This window comes from Nicotiana sylvestris, chromosome 11, assembly GCF_000393655.2.
Source record: "Nicotiana sylvestris chromosome 11, ASM39365v2, whole genome shotgun sequence".
NCBI lineage: Eukaryota > Viridiplantae > Streptophyta > Magnoliopsida > Solanales > Solanaceae > Nicotiana > Nicotiana sylvestris.
In genome coordinates this window covers 141,306,075-141,316,970 of record NC_091067.1, presented here as the reverse complement: position 1 = coordinate 141,316,970, position 10,896 = coordinate 141,306,075, and the positions used below count along the sequence as shown (strand labels likewise).

Genomic DNA, 10,896 nt, shown 5'->3' with positions numbered 1-10,896 from the left:
CTTGATAGTCTCACAATTCATTTATCTTTTCTTTGTCACCAAATCCTTCATGAACTTTGCATAACCCGGCATTTGCTCTAAAGCCTCAACCAATGGTACATTAATAGACAAACTCTTCATCATATTAATAAACTTTTTGAATTGGTTCTCACTATTTTTCTTTGCAAGCCTTTGAGGGTATGGAAGAGGAGGCCTTGGCATTGGTGCCTTAGCCTTTGGCACTACCGGTTCTAGCATATCAATCAAGTGTTCCCTAGACGAGTTCACTTCTTCTTGTGCCTCCTCCACATTTTCATCAGTATTAATTCTCACTTCTTCATTAGCTTGAACCACATTGCTTGGGATTTCATCTTCTTGAACCACAACATCTTCATCCACAATACTTCTTTGATTTGAGGTGGTTACGTCTCCACCTTTTTCACTTCTTGTACACGGCCATAGCATATCCCATATTATTCCCACCCTTCGGGTTCACCACCGTATCACTTGTTAGTGTCCCATTAGGACGAGTGTTCAAATCTTGCGAGATTTGGCCCAATTGACCTTCCAAATTGCGGATTGAAGTATTGTGAGAGGCTAGTTGAGCATCGGAGTCAGAATTCTTCTCCATCATCTGTTTAAACATGTTATCAATTCTACCCATCTCATTGTTAGAAGAGCTCGGACCTTGAGAAGGATAGGGAAGTGGATTGTTCGGTTGTTGGAATATCGGAGGCCTTTGAAAACCCGACCCCCGGTTGTTGTTGTTGTTGTTCCACCCTCCTTGGTTATTGCCTCCCCAATTGCTTTGATTAGTGTTACCCCAATTTTCTTGATGATTACCTCCCCAATTGCCTTGGTTACCTTGATTATTCCAATTGCCTTGATTATTGTTACCACTCCTCCAATTGCCTTGGTGTCCTTAGTTGTTCCAATTTCCTTGATTTCCTTGTGACTGCTATTGTTGTTGATTTTGTCCTTGAGCATTGTTTCTTTGGCCTTGATAATTATTGACTACCGCACTTCTTCTTCTTGATCATTGAATGAATCACCTTGATCATAACCACTATCATCTTGCATGAATTGTTCCGGACGGCTTTGCATTTGTTGACCATGTTGTCGTCTCTTGTTAATCATCATATTTACACCTTCCATTTCATTCACTTTTTCGGCCCTTGTACTTGTTGAAGCTAAGCTTTGGTCAATTGGTTCATTGTAGTTGTCAACTCGGCAATAGCTTGCCTATGATCATGTAGTTTCTTGTGTACGCCTTATCATTATTCGGCTTGCAAAGTAGAGACACAAATATCATTCACGTATCATTATTCAGACACTCTTTAACCATGGTACGTTATCTTTCCCAAATCTCGTGCAATGGCTCATTAGGTTCTTACTTGAACGCAAGAATCTCATGCCATATGTCCCGGAGAAAACAATTTGGCAATGAATTTTTCTGCCAACTCATCCCATGTATGGATGGAATAATTGGGCAATCTCTCTAGCCAGTCCAATGCCTTTCCCAATCTCTTGACTGGGATAGTCATTGGACTGGTCAACATCCACGTCCTCCCCCATTGGAAAATTCCCGATGGGCTCGTTGCTGAGAGCCATTTTCGTACCTAAAATCAATTCAAAAACAAAGCTAGTGACTCGGAAAGAAAAGAAGACAAATCACAAAAAAAACCTAGATATATAGCTAAATCCATTTAACTTCCTAGCAACGGCACCAAAAATCGCCAAAAATTGATGCCCCCCAAACTCACACCACAAATAGAGGTTTTGATGCGGTCGAAGCAATAATAAAAACCCACGCAAGTCAGGGTCGAATTCACAGGGAGTTAGATATGGGATTAGGTATATGTCTAGACTAGATGTATGATGTTCCCAAGATTACACTTCCACATATTTGGTTGTCTCTTTCTACTTCTATTGATTATACTAATGTTTGCAAATGAATAGCTAAGAGACAATATTTTTGGTTTTGTTGTTTTTCAAGTTGATAAAAGGTCTACGGTCGTGACTTCCACCTAGGTAGTTATCTAATGGGTTGCAAACTCTAGGGAAAGTTTGATTGGTCGGGGTTGTAATATAGCAATCATACTCGACTACTCACTCTATACCTCTCGGTCGTTTTGGTGATTTTGCCCAATTTGGCTTTCTCAAATCTAAATGGGAATTTCACAAAACAAGTGATAAATGCTAAAGTTGGGTCTTACTATCTCTAGATTCAACCCTTTAATTGGGGCTATCAATTTCTTGAGTTCATCCTAATTTCTTGTTAGCCAAGTTTTCCTAGTCTTAGTCTCTCTTTCTCAAGTAGAGACTAAGTCAATTAGGCATGAATCAATGTTTGCAACCATTAATTTTGAATTCAAGCAAGAACTAGGCTAAATATCACCAACTCAATCATAAACAAGCCCCAAATCAAACACACATTAAGTACCCACACTAGGGTTGGGTCACAACCCTAGCTAGATGTCACGACCCAAACCGATGGGCCATGATGGGTACCTGGTACCTTACTCAACCGAGTACCAACGTAACATATCTTTTATATTATTCTATCGTAGGTGAATGAGCCAGAGAGGCTGTCGTAAGATAAGTATGATAAAACATAGGGAATAACTCAACATTGGACGACCCAACATGTAATCCAACCCTGTACATATGACATACAGGCCTACAAGGCCAGCCTGATCCTTTATATACTCAAAATATAGGCTGACAAGGCCATACAAGTATCCATATACATGATATCTGTCTACAAGCCTCTAAAAATACGTAATATCATAAAGGTGGGGACATGGCCCCGCTATACCAACCAATACATGTACTAATTATACTGATCAAATAGGCAACTTTGGAGCAAATAGAGCGCACCAACACCTTTCACTAAGCTGATAGCTTACTTAGAGGGCTCATAACCTGTCTATCGGGACCTGCGGGCATGAAACGTAGCATCCCCAGGCAAAAGGGACGTTAGTATAAATAATGTACCAAGTATGTAAGGAATGAAAATTAGTAAATAATAAACATGAGAAAAAATATGGAGTAAAAGACTCGACATGTACGTTTGCATAACTCTGTAAATCATTTCATTTTTATAATGTCATGCATATGTATATAAATGTCATACCATGCATGGGTATATGTGTTCATAACATCATCAAGCCTCTGAGGGCATCCCATTATATCATCTCGGCCACTGTGGGTAAATCATCAAAGTATACTAGCTGATCAGGTGGTGGTGTGTATATAACTTCGTAACCTTTTTTCATATCCCATATACATATATATATATACATATATACACGTATATTTGGGTCAATGTACATGAATGCAATGCATAAGAAGTACGTCAATAAAATCTCTTGGAATGTCATAAGACCATTATGCCTTTGAGTAATATCATAAAGTAAATCTTTTTTCAACTTACTTATTTTCTGAGATCCATGAACAGATGATAGAATAACAAGATACAAGGGAATTCAAGAACATAGGTACTCCTAATACTTCTATGAATAGAGTCATTTATAGAAGTTGTGCATTTTCTCGTTTCGTTCGTGTCGTATAGATCATGCCAAAAAGAAAGAAGGGATAGCCTTAACATACCTGGACCGATTCTCTTGAAAATTCCTCTAACACGTGTCTTTTGTGATGAACACGTAACGGCGGATCGAAGTAGGGAAAATCCATATGATATTCTTGAGAAGGATTGCACAGTATTCCCTTAGGATCGCAAAATCCTGTTGCCTTTACATAATATAACTTTGTATGAAATCTCATTGTTTTGGAATTCTTGAAGATCCATGAAAGCTCATGTTACTGAATTTTTTGAAAGCTCACATTATTGAAATGAAGCTCACGTCCAGAAGTTCAAAAATGAGTTCTCTGAACTTATTTCTCTTTTAGTTGTATAGATATGTCATTTGCTTAACTTTGCAAAGTTTTGCACTTTTCCAATAAAGAGATCAGCCCATCTTCACGTGTAACCCAATTATTATTTGGTCTAATGACTCATTTGTATACTTTGCCACCTTGGCTAAGCTTATGCTATGTGGAAATCTCAAAAAAGGCTCTTATTCACTTAATACTATAATTATCTCCACTATTAATCAATTATCCACATAATTGAGAATTATCAAAAATTACCTAAATTACTACTCATTTTTAACACACCTTATATATCTTATTATCATGGTCATGAGGTATCTTGTATGGTGTTAGTCCATAAATACCAGGTATTTAGCTCGGGCTGTATTTTATCCCAAAATGCCATACTTCGACGAAATTCTTTTTCTTCGATTTGCTTACATTCTCACATTCACGAATTTACTCATTACTTGTTTGAAATAGCATAAAATGCTTATAATCTTAAAATAATCTCATTCCCGAACTTACGTCGATTAACTTACGATGAAACTTTAACGTATGAAAGATGCGGGATGTAATATCTCATTTCTGAGCGTTCACCAATTTGCTTATGGCATACTTTTACGTACGAAAACATGGGGTGTAACACTAGAAATTTAGCTACTAATGGAAAATTCAGAAATTAAAGAAGAAATTAAGATAGAATCCCTAATAGATGATTAAGGGAAGAAAATCTAATGTTAAAATGTTAAACTAATACAATGTTACCCAATACAGTAAAGAAAAACGGGTCAGGTGCTCTCCCAAATCAAAACTTGACCTAAAAATGACAAAAAGTTCTATTTATACTAAGCTGAAAATATCTAAAAACAATTGTCCCTGTGGAGGTTGTGCGTTCGCACAATTATGTGTGCGGTCCGCACAATGAAACTTGGCTTGACAGGTTCTAGTTCTGTAGCCGCACAATTCTGGATTGTGGCCGCATTTCTTCAACTTCTGCGGACGGCACATTTATGAGTGTGGTCGCACTCTTGCTTCTGCGGCTGCACAATTATAGTGCGGTACGCACTCCTTGATCTTGGGCTTTGGTTGTGTGAGACTTCTACGGACCGCATAAAAATGAGTGTGGCCGGGCTCTTGATTATGCATCCGCGCAAAAATTGTGCATTCTGCATTTCTACTTGAACTTAAAATCCCATCTCTCTAATCTTTGTCTTCTGCGGCCACACCAGGATTGTGCGATCCGCACTTTGCATGTCATTTCTTGTTAGAGGCCTTCTTCATGATCTGCAATCGCACTCAATATTGTGCGGTCCGCACAGTGCTCTTTTAGCCTTGTTTCTGTCCTTATCCAAAATTACTCCTTCTTGAGTTGATTTTCATCTCTTTAGCTCATGTTCTATCATTCCTGCAAGCAAGCACATTTCATTAGTTTTCGGGAGTACCTTTAAGAAATTTTGGTCTAAAATGAAAGTAAAAAGAGAGAAAATAAGTGGTCAAAATCCCTATTTATCACACATCCAAGGGAAGGTGTCGTGGTACATGCTATTTGCAGATGATATTGTATTGATTTATGAGATGCGAGACTGTGTGAATGCGTAATTAGTGGTATGGAGGTAGACCTTGGAATCTAAAGGTTGCATATTGAGCAGGACCAAGACAGAATACTTGGAATGTAAGTTTAGTGGCGAGACTCAAGGAGGGGAATGGAGGTGAGGTTGGACTCGCAGGTCATCCCTAGGAGAGGGAGTTTTAAGTACCTTGGATCTGTAATTTAGAGGGGATGGGGAGATTGATGAAGATGTCACACATCGTATTGGGGCTGGATGGATGAAATGGAAACTTGCTTTCGATGTTTTGTGTGATAAGAAGGTGCCACCGAAACTTAAGGATAAATTCTACAAAGTGGTAATAAGACAACGATGTTGTATGGAGCTGAGTGTTGGCCAGTCAATATCGCTCATGTCCAGAAGATGAAGGTAGCAAAGATGAGGATGTTGAGGTGGATGTGCGGGCACACCAGATTAGATAGGATCAGAAATAAGGTTATTCGTGACAAGGTGGGTGTGTCTCCTATTGAGGACAAGATGTGGGAAGCGCGACATAGGTGGTTTGGTCATGTGAGGAGGAGGAGCACAGACGCCCCGGTGAGGAGGTGTGAGAGATTGACATTGGAGGGCCTACAGAGAGGTAGAGATAGGCCAAAGAAGAGGTGGGGAGGGATGATTAGAGAAGACATGGCACAGCTTCAGCTAACCGAGGACATGACCCTTGATAGGAAGGTATAGAGGCCGAGGATTAGGGTAGTAGAGTAGGTAGTCTAGAGTGTTCATAACAGTAGTATTTACACGCAGTCTCGCTTTTTGTTGGTAGTAGATTTTTATGACTAAGCATTGTTTCTTTCATTGTTGATCACCTTACTATCTGTTTGTTTTTATTCTGTTTTTATATGGCTTCTTGGTACTATCCCTTCTTGTCTATATTTTTATTATTGTGGTACTTATGCTTTCCTAAGCCGATGATCTATTGGAAATAGCCTCTCTATCCTCACAAGGTAGGGGTAAGGTCTGCGTACACACTACTCTCTCCAGATCCTACGGTGTGGGATATTACTGGGTATGTTTGTTGGATTATATATCGTAGCAAAAGAAATTACAGTATCATATTCACGTGTGAATTAAATAATTAGCACATACGGAAATTATTCGAGTTACATCTTGAAGCGTGAACAAAGCAGATTAATCTCGGTCTCCAGTTCCAAAGTTGCAAGACTGCGACCTCAGCAAAACCTCCATAGTCTTCTACCTTGTTACCCAAATAATATCTGGAAAGAGAGAATTTTGGGTGGGCAAAATTCCAAGGAAGAAAACGTGTAAAAACCAGTGTCAAAAACGGCCAGCCCTATATGGAGTATATATAGCCATGCTTTTTAGGTTAAAACCATTTTCCGAAACTTGTTAGTTTTTCTTCTCCCATTAAGAAAATATTTCCTTTATTTCCTATTATTTAAGCACAGTAGGAACCATAGAATTTAATTAACAAGGCTTCCTATTATGGAATTAATTTTGAAATTTGAAATTAATTTCTACCATAATAAATTATAAATTATTCCACTAAAAATTTATAATTGCACTCCTTAGTATAATTTCAAAATTCTTCCATAAAACCTTATTTAACTCCCCATGTTAAGATTCAGATACTAACCAATTAAATTAAATTACTGACAACTTAATTTCTTGATTACTTCCTTTAGACTTTCGCTTAACTTATTTCATGTGTCGGATACAAAATCCGTCGGCCAGATTTACACATGAAAACTTATAAGCTTTCATAAAGGAGTATCATCAATCTCAAAAACCGAGACATGGATTCTATGAACTAATTATTACTTTGCCAATGTATATCATTATTATCCAATTTACCAGGCTTATTGACCCATGAAAGAATCTCGCCTTTTAATAAATCAAAACAATAAATGACACACACAACTAATAATAATTATATCAACATTAAGAGTATAAGTACATTGAATGGACTAGAGAAATTATTTTATTAAGTCAGTATAAAATACTTATCTCTACTTGATCCGTTCAATACATACAAATATATTAGCACAAGAAGTCAGAATTAAACCATTCCCATAATCAAGATAAATCACATTTAATCTTGTGCTACAACCATTCCGATGGTTTGTCTGATTCCATCATTAGATTGTGAACATAAACTTTGTGACTTATAAGAACCGATGATTTAATCTTCCGTGTATAAGCTAAACTCTATACACTATGTTTGGCTAATCTTATAAGCTGGTCAAACTGGCTTATAAGCACTTTTTGGCTTATCTACGTGTTTGGTAAAATTAAAAGTGCTTATAAGCCAAAAGCCATAAGCTGGTCTCCCCCAACTTATCAAATTTCAGCTTATAAGCACTTTAGGTTTGACCAAAATATTTACTATTCTATCCCTATAAATTCTTCTTTTTAAAACAAAACTCTTCATATACCCAATTCTGCAGTTGCTTATATTAACTTCAGCACTTTTATTCAAACACGTAACTACTTATTTTTTAAATCAGCTTCAGCACTTAAAAGTGCTTTTGAGCACATAATCCTTATCAGTTACTCTAAATCAGCTAAGTCAAACGGGCTCTAAATCATCTACTATATAAGCAATGGACACACTGACAAATACATGATCTATTTAAAATAAAATTTTATTAAATTGAGTAAATGAATAAATAATTATTCCATAAAGAATACTATAACAACACATGATTTTTATAGTATATCCTAACAATGTTGGTGTCGCCATCGTCGTCGTCTTGTCTGCAGAATGTTTTCGATTTTAGTTTTAGAATTGAGAACTTTCCAGTTTATCTACATATGATTCATATTGATAGTAATCTTCAACATAAAAATTTGGAAATTTGATTCATGAAAATTATATATAAAATGGAGTCAACAAATGAGAAAAGGTTTTAATTGGAAAGACACAAGAAAACAAGCAATATGAAGCTTTTGCACTCTCAAGAAAAGAAAGAAAGAAAGAAAAAGTAAAATATAATTTAAAAAATACCATTAAACACGTGATATTCGATTCTAAAAATTTGAAGTTGCAAAAGTACAAAGACAAGACTTCAAGAAGGCTCGATATATCCGATTTTACAGATAACCTAATTAATTAATGACCCAATGCTTCTAAATTTAAGCACAAGTTCCTTGCTTGATTTACGAAATTTCAAAAGGAGATATGGAAATAGGACAGATGGTTGCATTTATTAGGTAACTTTTTGTTAAATATTTAATTTAAATCTTGTGTTCACATCAAGATTTTTTTTCTTTCACCAGAATTATGCGATAATATCAAGACAAAGTAGGGTACAAAAGTTCAAATAAGATTTTAGCCCCATTTACCACTTGCATAAAAAAATATTATTTTAAGATTTCATAATCCTAGGTTTTTAAGGTATCACTTAGTTGGAGTAATATTTTTGAAAATGGAATGTCTCTGCCGGCTTAGTTAAAACATCATAAGTAACTATTGTGGTCTTAGTTATTGAAAGAAAACTTCCTAATGATCTTTTTATGATAAATATTTAATGGAAATTATTTGTAATAATTTAGCTAGCTTTTGTAACCTTTGTATTCAAAATAGCACTACTAGATCGTATTTCGTTTTTATTGTCTCTACGAGAAATAATGATCCCCATGGGACATCTATTTTGTGTAATATCTAGTAGCAATAAATAAAATTCTTTATTTTACTCCCAAGGTATATACAGGATTTCATATGAAGTTTACAGGGTCCGGTGACCCCCCACCCATACACACGGGTTCGCTTCTGTGTGAAGGGGAGTCTTGGCGTAACTGGTAAAGTTGTTGTCATGTGACCAGGAGGTCACGGGTTCAAGCTGCGGAAACTGCCTCTTGCAAAATACAGGGTAAGACGATATACAATAGACCTTTGTTGTCCGACCCTTCCTCAAACCTCGCGCATAGCAGAAGCTTAGTGCACCGAGTTGCCCTTTTTTTTTTTTAGGGGTTACAAACTCAGAAACTCTTGACAAATTGGTTATTTTAGAAAGGAAAAATCCGTTTTCTTCCCTTGGGAACCAAATCCAAAAACAGAAAACAATCCTGGGGTTGATATTTGGGCTCACTGTTAAAAGCGGGCCTATTCTGTAGCAAACCCGTTTATATTTCCTCTCGTACATTTAAAGTTTCTGTTTGTTTCATTTTTTTATGTCATTATTAATATTTAAGACGTTAAATAATTTTAAAATTTAGAATTTTTTTCAAATCATTCTAATTATAATAAATAGTGATATATGTGTAATTTTTAACTATAAATTGTGTTTTAAAAAATAAATAAATAATCAATGTCCAAATTTAGACCAAAAAGTAGACTACTCAAGTCTTTTATACTGAACCTCGTAAGATGTAGTAATTCTTGAAATTTTCACAAACTAATTTTTTCAAAGCCAAAAACATTTCTAAAACTAGCTCGAACCAAACCTAAAGTTAAATCTTCCAAAGCTAAACCCAAAAACAAAATTAAAAAAAAAAAAAGTGAATACCTGAGCTAGTGGAAGTAGTGGACGCAAAACTTTGAGTTTATAAGTTTTGCATTCAAGAAAAAACACCTTATTAAGTTCTGCATTAAATTATGGCAAGAATAGCCTAAATGGCACATATACTTATATCACTTTGTCTTCCCTGTCTCTATATTCAATGAAGTTTCATCCAGACATCTGAACTCAGTCAAAATATATATTTTAAACCCCTTCAGCATTACGTGTTGGTCACTCGCCTGATGTGGAAAAAATATCATGTCCGCGTCAGATAAATCAATGCCACATCATTGACTTAATACACCTAAGGGAAAAAGTAATTGGGAAAATCAGGAAAAAAACCTTTTCTTTCTGGAATATAAAGTTCAGAAAGTCACCTGAAGAAGCGATTGAAGATAAAAGTTCCGAGCTTGAAGAAATTCTTAAGAAGAAAAGCTAGGATCATTGTTGTTGCATTGGCTAAAACGTTGAAGAGATTAAAGGAAAGTCAGTCGCATTTTGGGGATCTTTTTGCTGGGAATAATATGTTTATGCAGGTCACTTCGACTCCAGTGGAAATTTGTGCCAATTACAACAACAAATCTCCAAATCTGAAGACCATCGCCGACCCTGATTACCTCCAAAATAGATTTTCATCATTAGGTTCGGTTAGGTATTGTAATTAGTTATCATTTGTTTTAGCATCCATTTAATTAGCTCGCACGCCTCGCTGGAAAATAATCACTAGCGGACTTCACCACCTATTTATTCACTCACCGGACTCCTTTAGAAAACCCATGACCATAATGGACTGATGAATACAAAAATTACTTGGTCATAGCTTCTTGATATCTTTAAAAACTTTAATCCCATTAACAGATATGTTTATTTAGCTTCCCTAAAATAAAATTCTTTCTCCTTTTTATACTATTAATTTTGTTGCTAACTATCCACAAAGGGTAGGTGAGGGGGGTTACGATAGGAAAGAGGGAGGG

At 36.1% G+C, this 10,896-nt stretch overlaps 1 protein-coding gene across 1 annotated transcript; it reads left to right on the top strand.

Annotated features, from left to right (window-relative positions):
- Positions 1-5,774: 5,774 nt before the first annotated feature.
- LOC138881759 (uncharacterized) lies at positions 5,775-6,140 on the top strand. The gene has a single exon (XM_070162016.1). It carries the CDS (start codon positions 5,775-5,777, stop codon positions 6,138-6,140), a length of 366 nt encoding a protein of 121 aa, XP_070018117.1.
- The last annotated feature ends 4,756 nt before the right edge of the window (positions 6,141-10,896 follow it).

Excerpts from the sequence above, each read along its gene's own strand:
- LOC138881759 (XM_070162016.1), top strand. The coding sequence starts at position 5,775 with ATGTTGTATGGAGCTGAGTGTTGGCCAGTCAATATCGCTCATGTCCAG.